Source organism: Brachyhypopomus gauderio, chromosome 2 (assembly GCF_052324685.1).
Source record: "Brachyhypopomus gauderio isolate BG-103 chromosome 2, BGAUD_0.2, whole genome shotgun sequence".
NCBI classification, from domain to species: domain Eukaryota; kingdom Metazoa; phylum Chordata; class Actinopteri; order Gymnotiformes; family Hypopomidae; genus Brachyhypopomus; species Brachyhypopomus gauderio.
The window spans coordinates 4,081,657-4,107,204 of NC_135212.1; the positions used below are offsets into that span (position 1 = coordinate 4,081,657).

The 25,548-nt window shown below is 44.8% G+C and overlaps 1 protein-coding gene and 1 long non-coding RNA gene across 5 annotated transcripts; one reads left to right on the forward strand and one right to left on the reverse strand.

The window, feature by feature from the left end:
• Positions 1-159: 159 nt before the first annotated feature.
• On the reverse strand, positions 160-10,671 carry LOC143484331 (GRB2-related adaptor protein 2-like). 4 transcript variants are annotated; one of them, XM_076983037.1, is made up of 10 exons: positions 10,529-10,671; positions 6,427-6,612; positions 5,683-5,761; positions 4,728-4,851; positions 4,458-4,549; positions 4,181-4,300; positions 2,922-3,111; positions 2,443-2,550; positions 1,126-1,239; positions 160-778 (listed from the first exon to the last, which is right to left on the reverse strand). In XM_076983037.1, the coding sequence occupies exons 4-10, from the start codon at positions 4,803-4,805 to the stop codon at positions 602-604; spliced, it is 879 nt and encodes a 292-aa protein (XP_076839152.1). In that variant the 5' UTR covers positions 4,806-4,851; positions 5,683-5,761; positions 6,427-6,612; positions 10,529-10,671; the 3' UTR covers positions 160-601. The 4 variants fall into 4 exon arrangements, with proteins under 4 accessions (XP_076839152.1, XP_076839144.1, XP_076839130.1 ...); XM_076983029.1 differs by having other exon boundaries at positions 5,676-5,761; XM_076983015.1 differs by lacking the exon at positions 6,427-6,612.
• Positions 10,672-13,594: 2,923 nt separating this feature from the next.
• On the forward strand, positions 13,595-21,524 carry LOC143508732 (uncharacterized). The gene is made up of 3 exons (XR_013129439.1): positions 13,595-13,682; positions 19,910-20,015; positions 20,140-21,524. It is a non-coding gene; the product is annotated as an uncharacterized LOC143508732 (long non-coding RNA).
• The last annotated feature ends 4,024 nt before the right edge of the window (positions 21,525-25,548 follow it).

Genomic DNA, 25,548 nt, shown 5'->3' on the forward strand with positions numbered 1-25,548 from the left:
TTGCTTGTAGAGTGTAGCAAATTAACCCTAGTCTACACGTCACCGACGTTACTATAATAACTGTAAAACACCTGGCAGAAAAATATGCACAGGCACATGCATACCCATATGTGTTTATGGGTTTTTTTAAATGAAGAATCACAGTTCAAATTATAGTTTTCTCATCAGTTTTAATGGAAAAATGAAAAAAGAAATGCATCAAAAACTTGGTATATTAGGGCTGTATTATAATTGAGTTGTGATGACAAAAATTAAGTGGTGGTTAAGAAGAAAAAAACGTAACCTTGCACTATACATTGGTTTGAAATACGAAAGTCAATTATCATAGTACCTCACTTGTTCAAAGTACAAATGTGTATGTCATAGATACATATTTCATTACCCAGCTCATTACAGTAATGCACTTAACCTGCAGTTTCTACTTCTCCGACATCCTGGTAAGCACTAACGACAATAAAGTTTCCAACTTTGTAAAAGTGATTTAGTCTTCATTGTGCCGAAGGATGCTTTCTCAAGGCTCTGATTGGTCAGATGGTGCAGTGAAGGATGCTTTCTCAAGGCTCTGATTGGTCGGATGGTGCAGTGACGTCTGCAGCCCGTGTCAGATCTGAGCAGTGTAGTTGGCTGGGAAGAGGCCCGTATGGCCATGGAGACGTCCCTGCCACCACGACGAGTCTGACCGGTCCAGAACCTCGATGATGTCACCAGCGTTAAACCCCAGCTCGTCACTTTCTTCTGCTATGAAGTCATACAAAGCCCTCACCTGTATAGCTGACCTCTGAGACAGCACATATACACAAACATTCAGACGTTTATGCACATGTACACACACACACACACACACACACACACACACACACACACACACACACACACACACACATAAACATACACATACATGCACACACAGGAAAATGAGAGTTTATCATGCACACTTTATGGTTTAAATGGTAGCAACAAAAAGTACATTAACATCACAGGTAGAGATTTACTGCAAAAGGCCTGCTGTTGTGTAAGTCTGTAGTCCAAGAGCCTATATGTGTCCATATGTCCCTTTTGTGTGTGTACATGAATGTGTGTGTGCATGTGTGTGTGTGTGTGTGTGTGTGTGTAATCTTGACGTACCGGTGCAGGTAAGGTGTCAGACGTTCGTCGGGGGGCAGGAACATTGCTGACTGGACTGTTCCTGCCTGCCATGCCCATGTTGGGAGATCTTTCCTCCAAACTGCCTCTCTTATTCTGAAAATGCACACATAGCAGGTGGTAGCACATAAAATGATGTTACATGCGTATTGCGATAACATTCATGACTCGGGCTGGGAAATAAAGGTATAAAGGTAACCGAGTAAACAGGATTTTAAAAGTTAGCTTTGTTTCCTTTACTAAAAGAATCATATTTCAACATAACGAGAACTGCTTGGCACTCTTTTCTTTGTCTTGTTATGTAAGTGAACGGTTTCCATGACTGCACAGCAACAGCTTAAAGAACTGACTGTAGCCTGCAGACTGTAGTAAAGAAACACTTAAAATTTGCATAATGCCTTATGTTCCTTCCATATGTGTGATTTTGGGTCTTTCACTATATTCCATTGTGCAATTTGTTACTAGAAATTTGAGACTGGAAACAGGTAATTCTGGTGTGACCTATGTCATTCATTTCATTAACGTTTGAAGCAATTTGATGTTAACAGCTTTGTTGCCCATGAACGCAGGATATGTTTCCAGTGGACATGACATGACATTTGTTCATCAACATGAGACTTTTCAGTGTTAACAAAAGACTGTTTTTCATCGACATACATATTACTTAATGTATAGTAAGTAAACATTATATGAATTAAATTTATTTCTTTTGTGGTGAGCTAACAGCCAGTCATAGATGCCGTTATGTCTTGCACTAGTTATCAGCTAAACTCTTTTATCCACTTTAGTTACAATGAAATCAGTGTAAAGATCTAGAATGATGCTTTGCTTCACAAGATTTGACTCACATCTTGGAATTTCAGTGGAAAAAAATCTTATTATTTTCGATCAAAAGGCCACAGGTTAGATATGAACTTTGCCTTCCTCTATTCCAAACCACTCTATGGTTATCTGGGATATTTACACTGGTGGGTGGAGCGTGTTTAGCAGGAGGGATTGAGCATGCTACAACACAGGGCCTTCATAGCAGAGCTGGACCTCTGGGGAAGAGAGACGTTTCTTTACTGAGAAATTACACAGCCAGGGCACCTACAGGTTCATGGTTGTTACGGTAGGGGACTAGTTTTCCAGAACTCTTTGGAAGTTAATAGGTTAAAAATAAACCAGAAGTAAGGGAAATAAAATAGGTTACAATCATTTTATATTACAAATGACTTACATTTACTAATAGTTACTAATTATTAACTAAGTAATTAATTACTAGTTATTAACATAGGTCTGTAAAGGAGTGAAATCTACCTTCTGGGTGTGAGTTTCCTCAGCCAATCGCCGGTGTCCTGCAGAGCTGGGTGGGCCTCCATAGCCGCCCCCTTGTGGCCTGTCCTCAGGAAAGCTGCCCCTCTTTACCTAAACAAGACAGGAGAAGTGCATCAGACACCCACCTGTAATGACCCACATTGAAAAGCTGCTTAACACCTTATGAGCCCTAACACTGGCGGAGAGATGGATGCTTTTCACACACCTCTCCACCTCTCCAACCTGGTTGAGGGTGAAAACCTGCATCAGCTTCCTAATGACATGATTTAGGAGGAGCGGGGTCATGTAGTGACATAAATATTTTTATTAATGAGATTTTGAGGTCGAATAGAGAGAGTGGTGATGCAGAGAAAGGGAATAAAAGAGAAATGAAAGGATTGGTGAAAGAAAGAAAAAAAGAAAGAAAGAAAGAAAGAAATGGAGGCATAGTTTGGTGGGGCTTAAACGTGGGCTTTTCCTACCGGTTGTGGAGCCGAGGATCTGGGTTCATCTCTACTGCCATCCTTCAGGTAGATCTCCCGTTGCTTAGAGATGGAGGTGGTTCTGTAGAAGTCTACCAGTTTGTTCAAAGAGGTGAACTTCTCTGTCCACAGGTAGTAATTGCCTTTATTGTCCTTCATGACTTTAAAATGCTGCACATCAAACTCGTGTCTGTGTAAAGTCAGAGGAGACAATAGGCTAATACATTTGACCTAATTCAATTTGCTGCACCAGTGCCCTCTTCTGGTACCTACTGACATTACAGGTGATTACACAGTGAGGTAATTGGAAGAAATCTATACTGCTTGTTGCTTCCTGCAGTTAACCACAAAGCAGAAGATTATCACAAAGTAAGGAGGAGCTTATTGAGATTTTGTATTGTTATGTTTTGCATAGTAAGTGATCTTAGGGTAAAAAAATTAATTGAATATTTTAAGGAAATAATGCATGTGGGACAAAAGAGTGAAGATGAAGACTGGAAACACGGACTGTGCAAATGTCATATGTGAAGAACCTTTCACTGGGGAACTGAGGTGTCAGTGGGGGCTTAAAAAAGGTTTTCATTCCAGAGAATATTTTAAATCTCTGTTTAGACTTCAATGTACAGAACCACAGACTTTTCACCATTCCTTTACTTGGGAGTCCAGTAACATGGAAAAAAAAATAGCCAACTTACCTTATCTGTTCAGTTAACTACCACTAATTGCCAAAAACAAGATAGGAACTTGAATTCCAAAACCAAAGAATGTTAGTAAAAAATTGAACACAAACAGAATATGAACCCTTATCACCACTAGAGGCAGTGTTTGTGAAAAGAGCTTCCTTCATTCCTTCTGACCAGCATGACTGAATTCTGGACATAAGCACGTGGATGAATCATTTAAAAATGATGCCTAAAATCACTCATCCCCACTAGGGGGCAGCTGTTCCTAAAGCAATATTAATGGGGCGTTTCTGTGTGGGCAATAACCAGCACACAGACATCAGGGGAATTCTGTAGCATATATATGCCAAAAATTACTCAGCAAGAGACAGAAAAGAGATTAGACAGAGTAAACCTCTATCTAACATGTAACTAAAACAGTCCAGCTCAGCCAATCACGCATTCATTGTATGGTGCCTTAAATGTCTGAAACAGTCAATGAAATGATGCCCCTTCAGATTTGAACAACTGTTAGACTCTGTATGGTTGACACTTGTTGAGTGTACTTCCCTCTGTGCTTGTGCACCCTGTACTGACCTGACGGAGATGGAGAAATCTCCAGGTGAGTTCTGACTCCCTCGGATCAGGAAGGCTCCGACCTCTCGAGACATGAGCAGCTCCTCAGCCGAGCTACGGCTAGCACTCTCCTGCAACCAGCTGAAAGGGACGCGCACGAACAGTCAGCTCACCAGCGCTCTACAGCAAGTTCAGCACACCACGCACTCGCATCTTTGAGCAGACACGCACGGGCGCACAGATTTGCACCAACCCAAAACATACAGACAGAAGTCAGAGCTCGGGCTCTCACGCTAACCTCGGGATCTGCCTGTCAACGTAGTTTTTAGGGACATAGCCCTCGTGTCCGTGCATTTCTGCTTTGTACCATTCATCCTGCGAACCCAGGATCTAGAAACAGAGAGGTTTTTTTGGTTTTAACAAAAGCTCAGCAAAAAATAAATAATAAATAAACATTAGCTGTGATATTGGAGGCGATGGAGAGCTGTTCTTTAAGTTTGTCATAAGCACAACAGCCACAGCATGCATCTGTAAACATCCATGTCTGAGACGAGTCTTCAGTTCATACCTTCAAAATGTCACCTTTCCGAAAGCTGAGTTCGTCCTCCGCCGTGCCGTTGAAGTCGTACTTTCCTCGGGCTTCCATGGTGATGGAGCGTTGCAACAAGGGCAGTAATAAAGGTCTGTACACTCTTGACCCCGAGAGAAAAAGGACAGTAAGAACGAGAGGATTCGGTACAAAAAGACCCGCAGGTACCGCACGTTAACCTCAGATCTCGGGCTGAAGCGGGTCAAACACCTGCTCATGCTTCAGCTCAAGCACTCTGGCAAACAGCCTCAGAGCAAACGCGCAGCTGTGGTTAGTCAGCCATTCATCCGTAAATACTAACGAAATGTAGTGCAAAAAAAGACAGACGTCTGAACAAAAAGACAATAATGATGAGTTTTAACATCTGTATTGTTTCAGACTAGTTTCTTCTCATTTGTTTAAAACAATTACTGCAATTTCTAACATTTCGTAAATACAAATCATCATAATGCTTATTAATCCTACAAACCGTTAGACCTCTATTCACACAAACACTCACACACACAGACACACACATTTGCCTGCACATATCTACACAAAAGACTATAATGGTTTGCAAATCTTTAATGAAATAACAAAAAGACTATAATTCATAGCTAATTATTCCTCCAACGAGAGCATTTAAAGCTTCGATTTAATGATGTCTGTTTATTCTGATAAAATAGCTCAGAATACGTTGAATCTGTGGTTTGAAGAAATGTTCATACTGATAGACACATTTGGTATTTGGAGAGGCTTTAAATAATTTGCTATCATTGTGTAGCAATATTGCACTAGCAGTAAGCAATTTGTATTGTTTGTATTGTATTTTTGTTGGAAAGTGCTACACATGTATTCTCCATATGTTAGCAGTTCATAAATGCATCATAACATGTTGCAGTTCCAACAATAAACAATCTATGGATGAAAGTGAATAGATAAACGTGCCTCACACCTATGTTGGTGCTCACTGACTCAGGGACAGGGAGATGGTGCACACTGCTAGAAGTTCCTAGAGGGCATCATAACTTTACCTGCCACAAAGGAGAAAAAGATCAAGTTACAGCAACACCACATACACACACACACACACACACACAGAGAACAAACACAATAACACAACTGAGACCTATAGAGAGTCGGTAAAATACAATAAAGAAAGACAGAGTGCAGAAGAGGAAACAGAGAATACAGAGATAGATGGTTCATCTCCACTTTCGTCATTAACTCCCTTAAGAAGTGACTGAGTTCTTATGACAGACATTATATCACCTTGCATTCTCCTCAAAGGCTACCTGAACTCTAAGATGGGTGACATCTAAAACTGAAATCGCTATCGAGCAAAGAAAAGCTGCATCAACTCCAAAATATTCCCGTTTCTCATATTTAAAAACTTCAGTCATCTCAGCCAAGACAATCACAGTACTTCTAAATGAGCTTTCACTGTTTTAAATGTAACAAATGGTGGACCTTTTCATTCTTAAAAATGTAGTAAGGTGGTTGTCCAAGTTGTGAGCAATATGCAGAACCTTTGCTTCCACAACTTTTCACCACTTTCTCATCAAGTGTCTCTTGGAGGTCACAACCGACAACAAACCATAGCTGGTACCTAAGGCAAAGAATTCTGTGGCTTCAGCACTGTAAACTACATGGCCAGATATCCGAAGAGATTAGCTCGGTATATTGCCTAAAACCCTACCTCTACAATATTAAACGTTTATCACCAACTGGAACTGGCACCCCAGTCTTCCCCTGCCTTGTGCATCCTGTCATCACAACAGCTGCTGAGGACGACGAGCCCCTCATACAGGAAGCCCGTCACGCAGGTATGAGCGGCAGCCCTCCGTGATCTCTCTCCATCGCGGCTTTTCAGAGGGGGGCATGTCTAATGAGGAGCGCCCAAACACACACACACACACACACACACACACCCTCCTCAACAGGAAGCAGGAAGCCCCATGCAAACAACACAGGAAGGACAGCGGATTTGATTATGTTCAATTACTAAAGTACAAAGGATGACTTTCCTTGTTGTGCTGTTAGGGGCAGGTGGTTTGTTTGGGGGGCCAGGCATAGGAACTCATGGGAACACAGTTTTTCTGTACATATGACTTCTGTACACTGAAAATGCAAAGTCAATTATAAAAGTAGATTTTCACTTCTCGAACTTGTAAACTTTCTATAGACATCTTTTGAATGTTTCATATGCAACAGCTTGAGGACGTATTTTTAACTTCACACTTCATACAACCCTTGCAAAGTGCACTTATCTGTCTCTCCACACAACGCAGTCATAATGATCAACGTTTAAAAGCATCACAAGTTTTTGTGCTTCTGAAAGCACACGAAAGAAACAACAGGATTCTTCATGGGGAACGAGACAGCGAGAAAGAGCATCCAAAAATGACCACCAATTAAAGCACTTTCCATCATTCCATATCTACCAGTGAAGATGGCTGCAAACCAGGTCCACCTTCACAAACAACAGAAAACTGCGACCATAAATTCCCAAGAATAAAAAAATTTATTTTAACAGGGATCAGGGAAACCTTGCTATTTATTTGGAGATTGTAGCTGCATGCAGCAGCAGTGTTAGCAGGCATATATGTGTGAGATTTGCAGCTGTTTGTTTTGCAAACTAGACATACAAGTGTTTATGCAAATGTCTGACTGGAGTTCTCAGTTCGCCTGTGCACACAAAGCATTTGCAAACCTGAAACACATTCACTCCACTTTGAGGAACTGGATGAAAGCTTTATTGGTGTGACTCGGTAAAGTGGTGGCAAATGTCAAACATTATCCTTTTTCTTGTTTTACGATCATGTGGTCAAACCTTATGGTTTGCAGTGAGCTTTCATTAAGAGCACGGACACTGTTGAAATGGGAACAAATGACATGCATTTGTCACTTTAAACCACGAAGGCGCTCATTGAACACAGGGGCACAACACTCATGTTAGATGAGAACTTGGCTGATAGATTCACCATCACAAACATCGGTCCTGGAGCTCACCAGGCCAGGAAAGTCTGCTACAGTGAAAAGGTTCCAGCAGAGTCCATTGCTCATGAATATGGTTCGCCCCTGGGCAAACGTCAGTGGATTTGCAGAATAAATTCCATCTGTGAGAGCATCAAAGCAGGGAATGACTGTCAGCACAATTTCCAGTTACAACACTTAGGCTTTCTATTTTGTTATCTCTATTTTGCAACCTCTCGCAAAAACATTTTTAGCTCTTTTGATGGAATTCATCACAGTTGCACTGCAAGTATATTTGTTGTCTTCATGTTTATAGATAATTCATAGATTTTTAATCCTGATTGCCACTCTGCAAACAAAATGTATGAATTCTACAGTAAAAACTGTACGAATAATGTAATATATAATGTATGAATTCAGCAATAACTGAATTAACCAGTTTACCACATTTAAACTATAAATAATCTCACTGAACTTGATGGACATGAAAATACGGCTGAAAGCATTTATTGTTTGACATTTATTTGTAAATGTAAGAATGGCAAAAGCCGGCAAACGTGTCAAGCTCTCCAACTTTTTCAGCATTACTTCATATACTGCAGAATTTCATCTGAGGTTTGCGCTCAGTATCTTCAACATACCAGCACGCAGATCCTGAAAGCGCAGGTGGCACTGGAAGGTAAAAAGGGTCCAGCACAAAAAGGCCCATAACTTTGAAACTGGTTTGTGAATGCAAGCCTTTTTTACATTTTTTACAGTGCAGCACTAGAACAGCAGTAACTACCTAAATCAGATTTAATTGTTTGAAATCTTGCTATCCAAATTGAAATGTCATGTTACAATTAGTATTCACACCTCATCTCTGCATTGAGAGTTCCCTGTGGAAATGTGGAGAAGGCTAAGAAAAGTGTTTCAGTTGTGATTGAAGAAAGTGAAACATGTACACCACATAGGTTAAGAGTAATAAAGAGTTCTCTGTCGGCTTACAAACAGAAATAGACAGAAAAAGAAAGAACTGTGAAGAGAGAGTAGGAGAGAGATGGAGAGAGAGAGAGATAGAGAGAGAGAGAGAGAGAGAGAGAGAGATAGAAAGAGAGAGAGAGTTGGTCATGGATGTAATATCTTCAGATGCTAGTTCAGGCTCACTCAAGATCCTTTCACTAGGACAAACAGACTCACAAATGCCATTTCTTATGAAAATCAGTCTGCAAAAGAGTGCTTTTAGGTGATGTTCATTAAGCAACTGCAAACAGTCCAAGCACAATGGAGAGCTACTTCAGCAACCAAATTTAACATGAAGTATTACATTTAACATCCATGGCCCTCCCATGTTATCTTTAATACCTCATATTCCCCAGCGCAGTATATAAGCCAAACAAATGACTGAGCTGGAAAATTCTACACAAACATGCAAATACTACACTATGCCCAACTTACCCTAAATTAAACTTCAACGAACCACTTTTCACATTTACAGGAGTGGTATGCAAACCACATCAGATAATCAGCTATATATAATCTATGAGGAAGTGTTCCTGAAACTAAACAAAAACTTTTTTAATTGCACGGGAGGTCCAAGAACTGACACAAGCACTGATATATATCTAGCCATAGAATCCACAACAGCCAGAACGTGAGACCACAAGTATAACTAAACAAATACACAAAGAAAATCCCAGAACACTGGACTCATAACATTTATGTTACTTGGACGTGTCAGGGACAATGCCATTGTATAGTGCAGCAGGTCCAAACCTTTTTCTGGACAATAGCAGTCTCGTTCCACAGGCTTATACCGAAACTCTGTTATCGTTTCTATAAGTAGTGAATCCCTGTTAATTATGCAATTTTATCTGTATTTGGGAATAAAAAGTGAACATAAAAAAAAGATTTACAGTAATGAATGTGCTACTAAGGGATGCTTCCCACTGGCTGACAGAGAGTCACGTCTTGTTAAGGCATCAACATAGGAAGAGGCCTGCGTGTTCAACCCTACCACTGCAGAAAGGAAGTCACTTTCTGCAGCATTCACACAGATGTAGCACAACAGGTGCAGATCACTTTACAGCTTCACTGTGTATATTACCGTATGGTTTACGGCCATTCATGCCGAATGCATGTAAAATGAAAAATCTAAATGCTAGTGTCAGTTCTTGACGTTTAATGAAACAGATCACATATTAAGGAACCTCTAAAATGGGTATATGGGTTACTGGATGGACGCAGAAGTACCCCATGCGTTAACTGGGGTTTGCATTCTCTGTGAATAGATGACCACTGATTCGAAAACTTACTATACTTACTATTTCTTGAGAAAGATTATCAGCAAAACATGGTAAAACAATACTTTCTCAGTAGGCCTATACCTTCTCACTGTAAGATTGAAGTAGTTAATATGGACAAACGGTCTGCCTCGCAGAATAATGCGCGAGTGCCAACCGAGGCAGTCGGTCTGTGTTTGGAGACCTTAAGTCATGCCTCCGATATCAGAAACGAAATGCAATTACTGCTAGGACTTTAAAGTGTAAGAAAGATGTGGCAACACATGAACAATTGCGCTAATGTAGTAAAACATGCATAAGAAAGAATATGTCGAATCCGTTCACTTTCGTTTTATCCACTGAAATCGCCCATTGCGGAATCACTTAGTTTTTCACGATAACTCAAATATTTGAATGCTTTGAGATTATGTTAATATTGCAAACTAATGTATTTGCTTGTATCGTCACAGCTAGAACAGATTAGATGTTACAGAGTCACTCTGTTCTAAACTAACATTAAACTCAGGATCTGAAGTTATTGAAATGAAAAGGAAGAATAATTACCCCCGTTCATCACCGATGCTGTTAGCGCGACCTGAATTTGCCTACGGACGGAGTAACAGTAACTGACAGTAACAGTAACAGTAACTAACAGTAACAGTAAGTGACGCGCGCACGCAGCCACCGCGCAGGGCGCAGGTCTTCATTCCAAATGACAAGCCGAGAGTCAAACGCTTACACAACCGGAACAAACTCCTCCCCAAACACACACACTTCTCAGAATGGAGGTTGGAGGCTTCGAGATTTCTTGATTGACGACCGGTAAAATTAGTAATTTTAGTAGGTTTACAATCGATTGTAAATGAGTTTAGAAGAGGTTCCGATCCGTTGGGTACAGGCAGGACAGAGCTCGGTTATCCTCTTTGAAGTCCCTACTTGGGAATTGTAGTTATAAATGTAGTTATTTATATATGTACACTATTACCTTGTAGATTTAATAAAGCAGAGGGAGGCAAGTATACACGTGTGTATGTGTGTGTGTGTGTGTGTGTGTGTGTGTGTGTGTGTGTGTGTGTGTGCGTGTGCGCGCGCGTTCACACTTAGCTATAACATTCAGTATCTGCATATTGCACGACAGGAAATCGCAAAAAGCGGAGTTGTCTCACTACAAATGTGTGGTTTCTCACTCTCTCACACTCACATTTACACTCATCCAATTAAAGCAGGTCGAGCAGCTTTGGTCAGATGCAGAGGTCAACACGCGACATGATAGACGAGTGACTAGTCCAAGATACAGATGACCATGTCTGCCAGCCCATACACGCCAGTACCCGGAGGGCTTAGTTTCCCATCATGGAACAAAATGCGACCTCAAAGGTGAAATGCAGAAGTGAGAGAGAATAGTCCAGTTAACTTAACACACTGGCAAATAGCGGTACTCACCACTCGTGTTATCAAGTGAGATGGTGTTATTATTGTTGTCATAACTGACTTATTGCATGCATCAATAAGTTTTCTCAATTCAGGTGCATAAGTGCCTAGTGTATGTGCTTCAAGCTTTATTTAATTTTAATTATTAATTTGTGCTCTAATTCAAAATGTGCAATGAAGGCAAAAACCAAAAACGGGACAGCAAAATAAAAGCATCACATATAAGATTAACAGACAATTATATTTAAGAGACATTTATTAGACATTTATTAGACGTGGATCTCGTGATTGATCTTGACAGTGCTGAGTGATATTTTTTACATTGTGATGTTACAGTAAAAAGGTTAAATGCTAATGTAGGTTAAAAAGAGGTTAAACAACCACACAACATAATAAGAGTCTAATTACTTATTTTAAATACCGTCTGAACATCTAAACTATCATCTAACAAACAATATAATTATATGCCACATACAATCCCGTTTTTTTCTTTCTGAAACAGTTTTCTTCTATTTTAAATGGGCCTTGACTAATCCAAGAATTTCAATTAAACAGAAATCTGACATCTTTAATCCTAATTCAGAACTGATAACACTATTCAGAACTGATAATACTATTCAGAACTGAAGAGTCGGGTGAGAAGTTTTCATTTGGCCTCTCGCTGTACAGAGTCGACTTCTCAAAACTTTGCTACCCTCTTGTTTCTGTAACAATCAGCCTCGCAATTTCAGCAAGGAAAGCATCATGAAGGTAACTAGGGTTTTAAGATTAAGATTAGGATTAGGATGAATTAGAGTCTAAGATTAAGATAAACATTTAAGATTACGATGCTGGAACAAATGATGGCTGGATAAGAGGAGGAACTTTGGTTTGTGTTAATGAATGCACCATCAATAAAGTCAAATTTCATTCAGCGTTTCATATTCTTGAAATACATCAGTAGTAATTTACAATCCTGGAAGATAAGCAAAGTATATTCCTATGCCTTTTGTTATTGTATGTTTAGGAAGATCACTAAATTGGATTTGTTTTTATAGGGAGGATTAAGGCATGATGTGCCAGCTGTCAGGAATCAATAATATAGTAAAAAAATCTGTGACCATACAAAAAAAGTGTTCAGTTTCAGGTCATATTAGAGAAAATTTGAATGAATTGCTTCTGTGTGTTAGTGTGTGTATGTGTGTGTGGCACAGTGCTCGATTAAAAATAAGACTTTAATAGTCTTGAAGTCTTAATACTGTATTACAACAGTATTAAAAATAAATATTTGCAATAAGGAAAAGTAGCAAATATTACAGAACATGGACAAATTAAATATCTGATTGGAGAGAAATTGATACAGAACTACTATGTAAGTATACTTGTTAAAAGGAAAGCATTTTGCTTCATATCTTGTGCCAAAAGCACTTTCAGGCACCTAAAACCTGCTTCCTGCACTGCTAATGCGCCAACACACACACACACACACACACTTCTGAAATATTCTTACACAGTAAGTAGTTACGTTTAATTTAGAATACAAATGAAAACTTTTTTTAATCCACGTTCATATCTTCTATGTACTCGTTTCCTCTCCAACCAAAAATATCATACCACCTTAAAAAAGGAGAGCTAGGGTTAGGGTTATCACTGAAATAGAGATTTAATGATTGCTTTATCATAAGAAAGATACGTTTTTTTCTAATCTTAGCAGATTGATCAGAGTTTTTTACATCTCAGTTGCATAAGCTGTGTATTCCCATGTTATTCATCTCTGCATCATAGGGACTCCACACTGAAGGCACTCTCCACCAAAGCTGAGAGAAGCAATGGTTTACTGTGGTCACTAGACTCAGTGTGTCAAATCCACAAAGTGGACAGATTAAAGCGCCCACAGCGGAAAGCCAAGCCTTTAGAGTCACTCCTTCTAAACATACACATGTTTGGAACATAAACATACACGTTTCATGAAATCCACCAAAAACCAAACATTTATCTCTATGTACGCAGCAGGCTGTCAGAAATCGATGAACACTGTTCTTTGCGCCGTCTGAAAGATGTGTAGGTGTTTGAGGATAGAAGCAAGCAGTGCCGTTATTCAGCAAAACTGTGCTTTCCTGCTGCTGTGCACTGATCTACCTTATTCCCCCAACCCCCCACCAGCCCTCCTTCAGAGTCACAAACCTATGAGCTCACTTCCTGAGCCCACATCCGATACCACTCCTCACTGTGCACAGGCATAGCGGGGAGGTGAACGGCACCGCAAGAGAGAGCGCGGACGGTGCAGCGATGATATCTTCTCCGTCAGGTAATCGCATCACCCTCCGATCAATGAAGGAATGAAGTAAAGGTCTCAGCTACGTTCAGCATGCTTGTCCACGCTGTCAGACTGCTAGGGCAACAAGATCTAGAAGAAACCCAAACCCGAACATTTTTAACTCTGCCAAAATTTTATTGTTGAATTGTTCCTTTCAACGGCCTCCCCCTTTCACACCTTCTCGATTTGCACCGGGGTTTCTATCCACGCGTCGGCGTTTGTGCAAACGCTGCCGCGTTTCGCTTCCCGTGGCTCGACTCCTGCCGTTTGTGTCTGTGAAGAGAAGGAGGTGAATGTCCTGAACACGGCAGATGTCCAGGAAGAGGAAACCGCAACAGAGCAGAGTGCACAGCCCAGGCTGACGGGGAAGGGGGCCGAGAGAGAGACAGACAGACAGAGAGAGAAATGGGGAAAGAGAAAGGATAGATGGAGAAAAGAAAGCATAATACGGTAAATTAATAATGTTTGCACCAGTAAAGCTCACTGAACAGAACCAAGAGAGGGTGGGGGAGAGGGGGTTAATATGTACAGATACCCTCCAGATGATGGGCTGCTTGCAGTAGAAATGGGGGGCACACATAACACAGTGAAGCACACGGCTCACAGTGGGCTGAAGCGCTCGGCTGCAGAGGCATTAGAGATTAGAGCTCACTGCTTCTGTTTGTGCCATCCCAGAACTCCCAGGTAGGCATTAACTGCAGCTACACACTGGGTCAGTTGCCATGGCATCACGTTATTGTCACCATCTTCACTGAGTAAGACACAAGAGTGAGTGAGTGAGAGAGAATGAGAGAGAGAGTGGGGGGGTAGAGTGAGAGAGAGAGAGAGAGAGAGAGAGGGGAGGAGAGAGAGAGAGAGTGAGTGAGAGAGGAGGGAGAGAGAGAAAATGAAGGAAGGAAGGAAAGAAGGAAGGTAAGAAAGGGAGCAAGAAACACACAGAGCAAGAGGAAGGTGTTAGTCTGTTAATGGTCTGTCTCCCTCAGTGTGTTAATGTGTCTGCCTCTCTCAGTGTGTTAATGCTGTCTGCCTCTCTCACTGTGTTAATGCTGTCTGCCTCTCCCAGTGTGTTAATGCTGTCTGCTTCTCTCAGTGTGTTAATGCTGTCTGTCTCCCTCTCAGTGTGTTAATGCTGTCTGCCTCTCTCACTGTGTTAATGCTGTCTGCCTCTCTCAGTGTGTTAATGCTGTCTGTCTCCCTCTCAGGCTATCAGCTTGCCACAGGGCTGTCTGTGGTGACCGCTCAAGCCCAGCCACACATGTGGGGGCCATATTGGAGGACGCATGTCAGCCCAGCTGTAATTAATTGCTGTTAGCCAGTAGCTCAACGTACAGACTGCATAGAGCGCCTCACTGAGGCTGTTCTCAAACAGCACTACAGGCTTGACTCCAGGTGGAGCTGGCCAGCAGGGGGAGCTGTGAACACCCTGCCACAACTAGCATACTTTACTCCTTTACACCCCGCCACCACTACCATACTTTACTCCATTACACCTTGCCACCACTAGCATACTTTACTCCATTACACCTTGCCACCACTAGCATATTTACTCCTTTACACCCACCACCACTAGCATACTTTACTCTTTTACACCCCGCCACCACTAGTATACTTTACTCATTTACACCCCACCACCACTAGCATACTTTACTCCTTTACACCCCGCCACCACTACCATACTTTACTCCATTACACCTTGCCACCACTAGCATACTTTACTCCATTACACCTTGCCACCACTAGCATATTTTACTCCTTTACACCCACCACCACTAGCATACTTTACTCCTTTACACCCCACCATCACTAGTATACTTTACTCCTTTACACCACGCCATCACTACCATACTTTACTCCATTACACCCGCCACCACTAGCATACTTTACTCCTTTACACCCACCACCACTACCATACTTTACTCCTTTACACCCACCACCACTACCATCCTTTACTCTTTTATGAAATGTGCCATATTTTGTCAATTGTGATTTTTACACCCCACTCCTTTTACACCCAGCCACCACTACCATACTTTACTCCTTTATACCACGCCACCTGTATCATACTTTACTCCTTTACACCCACCACCACTACCATACTTTACTCCTTTACACCCCGCCATCACTACCATACTTTACTTCTTTACACCCCGCCACCACTAGCATATTTTACTCCTTTACACCCTGCCACCACTAGCATACTTTACTCATTTACACCCCGCCATCACTAGCATACTTTACTCCTTCACACCCCACCACCACTACCATACTTTACTCCACTACACCTGGCCACCACTACCATACTTTACACCTTTACACCCGCCACCACTACCATACTTTACTCCATTACACCTTGCCACCACTAGCATACTTTACTCCTTTACACCCCGCCACCACTACCATACTTTACTCCATTACACCTTGCCATCACTAGCATATTTTACTCCTTTACACCCACCATCACTAGCATACTTTACTCCTTTACACCCCGCCACCACTAGTATGCTTTACTCCTTTACACCCACCACCACTAGCATACTTTACTCCTTTACACCCACCACCACTACCATCCTTTACTCCTTTACACCCAGCCACCACTACCATACTTTACTCCTTTATACCCACCTCCACTAGCATACTTTACTCCTTTACACCCCGCCACCACTACCATACTTTGCTCCTTTACACCCCGCCATCACTACCATACTTTACTTCTTTACATCCCGCCACCACTAGCATATTTTACTCCTTTACATGCTGCCACCACTAGCATACTTTACTCATTTACACCCCGCCATCACTAGCATACTTTACTCCTTTACACCCTGCCACCACTACCATACTTTACTCCATTACACCTGGCCACCACTACCATACTTTACACCTTTACACCAGCCACCACTACCATACTTTACTCCATTACACCTTGCCACCACTACCATACTTTACTCCTTTACACCCCGCCACCACTAGCATACTTTACTCCTTTACACCCCGCCACCACTACCATACTTTACTCCATTACACCTTGCCATCACTAGCATACTTTACTCCATTACACCTTGCCACCACTAGCATATTTTACTCCTTTACACCCACCACCACTAGCATACTTTACTCCTTTACACCCCGCTACCACTACCATACTTTACTCCATTACACCTTGCCACCACTAGAATACTTTACTCCATTACACCTTGCCACCACTAGCATATTTTACTCCTTTACACCCACCACCACTAGCATACTTTACTCCTTTACACCCCGCCACCACTAGTATACTTTACTCCTTTACACCACGCCATCACTACCATACTTTACTCCATTACACCCGCCACCACTAGCATACTTTACTCCCTTACACCCACCACCACTACCATACTTTACTCCTTTACACCCACCACCACTACCATCCTTTACTCCTTTACACCCAGCCACCACTACCATACTTTACTCCTTTATACCACGCCACCTGTATCATACTTTATTCCTTTACACCCACCACTAGCATACTTTACTCATTTACACCCCGCCATCACTACCATACTTTACTTCTTTACATCCCGCCACCACTAGCATATTTTACTCCTTTACATGCTGCCACCACTAGCATACTTTACTCCTTTACACCCTGCCACCACTAGCATACTTTACTCATTTACACCCTGCCATCACTAGCATACTTTACTCCTTTACACCCCACCACCACTACCATACTTTACTCCATTACACCTGGCCACCACTACCATACTTTACACCTTTACACCCGCCACCACTACCATACTTTACTCCTTTACACCCTGCCACCACTACCATACTTTACTCCTTTACACCCGCCACCACTACCATACTTTACTCCTTTACATCCCACCACCACTACCATTATTTACTCCTTTACACCCCGCCATCACTACCATACTTTACTCCTTTACACCCCACCACCACTATCATACTTTACTCCTTTACACCCCGCCAACACTACCATACTTTACTCCTTTGCTTTGCATACACAGAAAGATCTGATGGCCAGTCTGAATAGAGGCACTGAACAGTCTATCTTAGCTGCTTTGACATACCTCATTCAGTGCACAAAGGCCTTGAGGTTTAGCCTAAGTGTAGAGTCATGAACATTCGAGCAGGGAAAATGCGAATGTTATACTAAACTGTACTACAAATTGCAATACAGTAGAATAAAAAACACACAAACATGGACCACACAAGCTCAGGCACAGACTAAAGAAAAATTAGATTCAGTTTATATTTCACACATGGCAGGTTTCACTGAAATTAGGCCGCATTGTTTAACTCTAGAGGTCTGAGGACATTTGACAAATTTGGGAGCTCTGGGACAAAAGCAACTGAACATTTGTATGAAAGAGAGAGGATTAACTTGTTTTCCATAATCTTCCACACTTCCTCTCTGGACTGGCAGATACAGCAGTGAATATTCATGTGATTCAAATGAGGCCCCTCCCCTCCCTTCCCAATAGACCACCTCTCTGCTCTCAGTCCTCTGGCACCATGACCTGTTTCCATGGAGAGGAATAGAGGTGTCTCATTCTCAGAGCATTGATCAGGAGAACCACGCTGAGTTGAACCTGACAGGAACCAATTGTAAGCCACTCCAGGCACTAATGGCACTCAACAAACACATTCCAGTTCAAGGTGTAATAGATGGGCTTACTGGTTTATTAAATGCAATTTGAGAGGGACTTTCATAATTTTTTATGGCTTTAATATAGAATTAGCTTTTGGTCTTCTTTTATTTTTCAACTATATCTTTTAGAAATTTTTTTAACGTTTAATGTTGATAAAAAAATCCAGATAAATCAAAATTCATAATGTAATTTTTATTTAAAGGAACATTTTGTTCTTTGAGGGCCAGACCTGGGTTTTGGCTGCATAGGAGAACTCCTATTGCAGCAGACTGATTTATCTTTAGTCAACAACAGGGGGCAGTATGTAGCTTCAGTGCATTCTGGAGTTTAACCATGAGCCAAGACACCTTAAACTAAAATGTGGACAGAAAACTCTGTGTGTGCATGTGTGAGACTGTAGGAGATGGAGCAGAGAGAACAGAAACTGATATTTCATAAATTTCTTTTACACTTTTACACCTGAAAATTCTTCATACAGAATGGCCACATAATGATAGAGGCCAGACCAGAACAGGGTGGACAGGGGCCAGGACAGGGAGCATGGTAATGCTAGCACACGCTAATTTATCCACACTCAACCTGTATTCTCTAGATTTTATTCTCTCAGTCACAGCTTCTCATCTCCAACAGCCAGATCTTACCTGGTATAGCAGAAATCAATCTCTCTCTCTTTTTTTCTCTCCATTTCTCTCTCTCTCCTTGCTCCCTCTCTCTCTCTCTGAACAGATGGCTCCTCAGTTGGGTTTGGCTTCCATACCATCACTGGGCCCTGAGCACTCCTCCTCTTGTGTCCAGTATCTCTGACTCTGCAGACCACAGCAGATCTCTCTCTCCCTCTCTGTCTTTTTCTCTCTCTCCTCCTCTTCCTCTACTCTTCACTCTCTCTTTCTTGTTGACCAGGGCTGTAACCCAGATCAGCGGGTCAGCGGATCTGAGACCCAGCACAGTCTCAAAGACACTGGTATTTGTGTCTGTGCTTTCTTCCTCTGTACGTGTGTGTTGGCATTTCTGTGGTTGTAATTGTTTGTTTCTCTGCATGACGATTCCAGACGATTCTGGATGCATCCCTGAATTTACATCCTTAGGGTCTGTGTGTGTGTGTGTGTGTGTGTGTAAATATACCGTGTTTGGAGGGTTCATGGGTCAAAGAGAGCAACATAGCTGTGACATTAGGCTCGGTGGGGTCATGGCTCGTGTTCCTCAGCTCGGAGATTCTGGTTGCACTGGGGGAACTGGTGGACCTGCAGAGCCACTCACTATGCCTGCAAGGGCAGCCCTGTCTCTATGGCAACGCCTCAAAACTGACCTCCCATAATCTTCCCCATAATATGCACTGCTAGAAATAAAACAGCTCAAACAGGAAGATCTCATCTGAAAAGTCACACATTGTCACATTGGACCCAGTGCTGAGTGGAACCACTGAACTGTCCCTCTGACACCAGGAAGCGCGATCACCCGAGTCATGATGAGCGATTAATCTTGTCTGTTTCTCTACCATATAGATTGTGGTATATAACAGTAACAGTCGTTACATTAATGCAAATGCCTCCATTCCTGTAACAGGCACTGTGCACTGATGCGACCCACGAGGAAGGACAGCAGGAGCGGGTTCACACAGGAGTCACAGCGCTCCTGCACGGTCTGGGATGCAAGCATGTGACCAGGAGAGGTGTGAGTCTCTGTATTCTGTGGAATCAAGAGAAATCACCTGCAGCCACAGGCCAATCAGGTTTGGTGCGGCGTGTAGTGTATAATGACTAAACCAGAGCTGTTGTGTGTGTGTTTTTGTACAGTGTTTAGCACGGTCCCTCTGTGAACCCGCTCACTCGGCGCCGTGACTCTGCTCCGTGTCACTCCGGTCCACGCTGTGCTCTAATAAGACCCCCAGAGTAAAGTGTGCTCGGCTGTGTTTGCGTGCCGTGGTCTAAGATGCCAGCCCGTAATACACAGTGCAGCAGGTACGGACCACAAGAGCAGAAGCCCCACACACACACACACACACACACACCGTGTCCACACACTTAAAGATGAACACGTGGATCAGCACACGTGACGTCTGCTGTGGCAGGAGAAGGACGCGGGCCGGCCCAGCTCTGTGTCACGAGACGGACGTATTACACGCCGCACCTCTCGGACCCTCACGCCTGCCCAGGAGGCGGTCAGCCGTGGACAGACGGAGGAGGTGGCCGGATTGGGTCCACGGCAGCCTGCGACAGTCACAGCCAGCTCGGCTGCGATCGAAAAACTCTTAAGCCTGTCGTTCACTGGGGCCAGTTACCGTGTGCACCGCACACGACACCCGAGCGCTTTGACAGAAGACGCAGTCACAAAAGCGCAGACACCTATCATTAGCCAGAAGTTGTGCGCAGTGTCAGGTCTTTCCACTAGACTGCGGTCCGAGCTGCCCACGCCGGCTCAGAGTGGCACACGGGGTGCGTGTGCACACGGCCGGGGTTGGCCGGGGTTGGCCGTCGGCAGCGTATGTCGGCGTGTACTGGTGGTGCGAGGTCAGACTGCAAGCAGAGATCAGACACACTCCCACTACAGCCAGGACGAATGCAGTAACAAAGCTTCACAGCTGATGTAATGTTGCAAACAAGCCATCCATCCACACACACACACACACACACACACACACACACACACACACACACACACAGAGAGAGAGAGAGAGAGAGAGAGAGAGAGAGCCAAGCAGCTGGGCACAGAGAAAAGAAGAGCGGGGATGCTAATACGCAGCTGCCTTCTCTTATTCCAGCACAAACTGAAACAAATGGACAAAGAAGGGATGGGTGAGAGGAGAATGATGGAGATGATTATTCCAGAAGCTGACACAGAGTAGCCTAGTGGAGCTACCACACTGACGTGGCACTTCAGGAGGATATTGAGAGAAACTGGGGGAGTGAGGTGAGAGGAAGTTGTGGAGGGGAGATGGAGGGGTCGACTATAGAGCATCCTGAATCATGACCTGCGCACGTGTGTGTGCGTGGATGTGTGTGTGTGCGTGTGTGTGTGTGTGTGGTGGATGTGTGTGTGTGGTGGATGTGTGTGTGTATGTGTGGTGGATGTCTGTGTGGTGGATTTGTGTGTGGTGGATGTGTGTGTGTATAGTAGATGTGTGTGTGTGTGTGTGTGGTGGATGTCTGTGTGGTGGATGTGTGTGTGTGGTGGATGTGTGTGTGTGTATGGTAGATGTGTGTGTGTGTGTGGTGGATGTGTGTGTGTGGTGGATGGTGGAGTGTTGGGGATGGTGATGGATGGTGGAGTGTTGGGGATGGTGATGGATGGTGGAGTGTTGGGGATGGGGTGATGGATGGTGGAGTGTTGGAGATGGGGTGATGGATGGTGGAGTGTTGGGGATGGGGTGATGGATGGTGGAGTGTTGGGGATGGGGTGATGGATGGTGGAGTGTTGGGGATGAGGTGATGGATGGTGGAGTGTTGGGGATGAGGTGATGGATGGTGGAGTGTTGGGGATGGGGTGATGGATGGTGGAGTGTTGGGGATGGTGATGGATGGTGGAGTGTTGGGGATGGGGAGATGGATGGTGGAGTGTTGGGGATGGGGTGATGGATGGTGGAGTGTTGGAGATGGGGTGATGGATGGTGGAGTGTTGGGGATGGGGTGATGGATGGTGGAGTGTTGGGGATGAGGTGATGGATGGTGGAGTGTTGGGGATGGGGAGATGGATGGTGGAGTGTTGGGGATGGGGTGATGGATGGTGAAGTGTTGGGGATGAGGTGATGGATGGTGGAGTGTTGGGGATGAGGTGATGGATGGTGGAGTGTTGGGGATGGGGAGATGGATGGTGGAGTGTTGGGGATGAGGTGATGGATGGTGGAGTGTTGGGGATGGTGATGGATGGTGGTGTTGGGGTTGGGGAGATGGATGGTGGAGTGTTGGGGATGGGGTGATGGATGGTGGAGTGTTGGGGATGAGGTGATGGATGGTGGAGTGTTGGGGATGGTGATGGATGGTGGTGTTGGGGTTGGGGAGATGGATGGTGGAGTGTTGGGGATGGTGATGGATGGTGGAGTGTTGGAGATGGGGTGATGGATGGTGGAGTGTTGGGGATGAGGTGATGGATGGTGGAGTGTTGGGGATGGGGAGATGGATGGTGGAGTGTTGGGGATGGTGATGGATGGTGGAGTGTTGGGGATGGGGTGATGGATGGTGGAGTGTTGGGGATGGGGTGATGGATGGTGGAGTGTTGGGGATGGGGTGATGGATGGTGGAGTGTTGGGGATGGGGTGATAGATGGTGGAGTGTTGGAGATGGGGTGATGGATGGTGGAGTATTGGGGATGAGGTGATGGATGGTGGAGTGTTGGAGATGGTGATGGATGGTGGAGTGTTGGGGATGGTGATGGATGGTGGAGTGTTGGGGATGGTGATGGATGGTGGAGTGTTGGGGATGGGGTGATGGATGGTGGAGTGTTGGGGATGGGGTGATAGATGGTGGAGTGTTGGAGATGGGGTGATGGATGGTGGAGTATTGGGGATGAGGTGATGGATGGTGGAGTGTTGGGGATGGTGATGGATGGTGGAGTGTTGGGGATGGGGAGATGGATGGTGGAGTGTTGGGGATGGTGATGGATGGTGGAGTGTTGGGGATGGGGTGATGGATGGTGGAGTGTTGGGGTTGGGGAGATGGATGGTGGAGTGTTGGGGATGGAGAGATGGATGGTGAAGTGTTGGGGATGGGGTGATGGATGGTGGAGTGTTGGGGATGGGGTGATAGATGGTGGAGTGTTGGGGATGAGGTGATGGATGGTGGAGTGTTGGGGATGGTGATGGATGGTGGAGTGTTGGGGATGGTGATGGATGGTGGAGTGTTGGGGATGGTGATGGATGGTGGAGTGTTGGGGATGGGGTGATGGATGGTGGAGTGTTGGGGATGGTGATGGATGGTGGAGTGTTGGGGATGAGGTGATGGATGGTGGAGTGTTGGGGATGGTGATGGATGGTGGAGTGTTGGGGGTGGGGAGATAGATGGTGGAGTGTTGGGGATGAGGTGATGGATGGTGGAGTGTTGGGGATGGGGTGATGGATGGTGGAGTGTTGGGGATGGGGTGATGGATGGTGGAGTGTTGGGGATGGTGATGGATGGTGGAGTGTTGGGGATGAGGTGATGGATGGTGGAGTGTTGGGGATGGGGAGATGGATGGTGGAGTGTTGGGGATGAGGTGATGGATGGTGGAGTGTTGGGGATGGTGATGGATGGTGGAGTGTTGGGGATGGGGTGATGGATGGTGGAGTGTTGGGGATGGGGTGATGGATGGTGGAGTGTTGGGGATGAGGTGATGGATGGTGGAGTGTTGGGGATGGGGAGATGGATGGTGGAGTGTTGGGGATGGTGATGGATGGTGGAGTGTTGGGGGTGGGGAGATGGATGGTGGAGTGTTGGGGATGAGGTGATGGGTGGTGGAGTGTTGGGGATGGGGAGATGGATGGTGGAGTGTTGGGGATGAGGTGATGGATGGTGGAGTGTTGGGGATGGGGTGATGGATGGTGGAGTGTTGGGGATGGTGATGGATGGTGGTGTTGGGGTTGGGGAGATGGATGGTGGAGTGTTGGGGATGGGGTGATGGATGGTGGAGTGTTGGGGATGGGGTGATGGATGGTGGAGTGTTGGGGATGAGGTGATGGATGGTGGAGTGTTGGGGATGAGGTGATGGATGGTGGAGTGTTGGGGATGGGGTGATGGATGGTGGAGTGTTGGGGTTGGGGAGATGGATGGTGGAGTGTTGGGGATGGAGAGATGGATGGTGAAGTGTTGGGGATGGGGTGATGGATGGTGGAGTGTTGGGGATGGGGTGATAGATGGTGGAGTGTTGGGGATGAGGTGATGGATGGTGGAGTGTTGGGGATGGTGATGGATGGTGGAGTGTTGGGGATGGTGATGGATGGTGGAGTGTTGGGGATGGTGATGGATGGTGGAGTGTTGGGGATGGGGTGATGGATGGTGGAGTGTTGGGGATGGTGATGGATGGTGGAGTGTTGGGGATGAGGTGATGGATGGTGGAGTGTTGGGGATGGTGATGGATGGTGGAGTGTTGGGGATGGTGATGGATGGTGGAGTGTTGGGGATGGGGTGATGGATGGTGGAGTGTTGGGGATGGGGTGATGGATGGTGGAGTGTTGGGGATGGGGTGATGGATGGTGGAGTGTTGGGGATGGGGAGATGGATGGTGGGCCACACTGCTGTGAGCAAGCCACCTCTTCCACAAGTCCCTGCCCTCTGACCTCTGACCTCAGTTACCTGTGCTCTCCGGCTCCATCAGCTATCCACTACTCCTAATGACCTCCTCAGCTCATGTGAACCCCTCCCTCCTCCACAGCCTGACTGTATGTCTCCCGTCTCCTCTGGGTGGCTGCCAGGGCGCTACGTGTGGTGCAGGTGCTTTACAGTAACCTGCGTGGGGGGGGGTGTGGGGGGGTGCGAGGTGAAGGGGGGGTGCGGGGGGTGCGAGGTGCAGGGGGGTGTGGGGCAGATCTCCACGCTCCCGCTGTTACTGGCTCCTCCGGAGACAGAGGCAGAGGAGCACCTGGTGTACTGTCTCCACGGCTCTCTCACCTGGGGCTCAGACAGGGGCCAGACAGACAGACAGACAGACAGACAGACAGACAGCGTCGTCGCTCCATGTCTCTGTGCATCTGTGTATTGTTGCAGAATATACGTGGGGAACTGTGTGTGTGGATGAAGTGGAATGTAACAGGGTACAGGAAGAGCCATGAGCTGCAGAGGAAGACGGGGATATGGTGGGGAGGAAAAGAAACGTGCCTGTGTGTGTGTGTGTGCTATTATATTGCATTGTGAGGGAAGCTATCTGTCAGTTTAAGGAAGGAGGTAAGTATCCACGCATCTGTGATGGGAAGGCAGCTCTCCCTCTGGTCTGGATGTAGAAGTGAGAGTGTCTTCCAGTGGCAAGAGGCCACACATTTACTGCAGGAACACTGTAAAACTTAACGTTACGAGAGGGCAGTCTGGCCCAGACATGGCACTGCGCTGGGGTTAGACTGCATTTATGATTTAATGCAAAGAGGTTATTAACTGAAAGCTTTTCAATAAACTTTTAGCGTGGCTCTGCGGACCGTGTATGAATTTTGTAAATGTTTGGACTTATATTTTGTGGGACTTGGGAATATTTAATGTCACTTTTTGTGGACTATGGAAACATTGGCAACACAATATACACTTTTA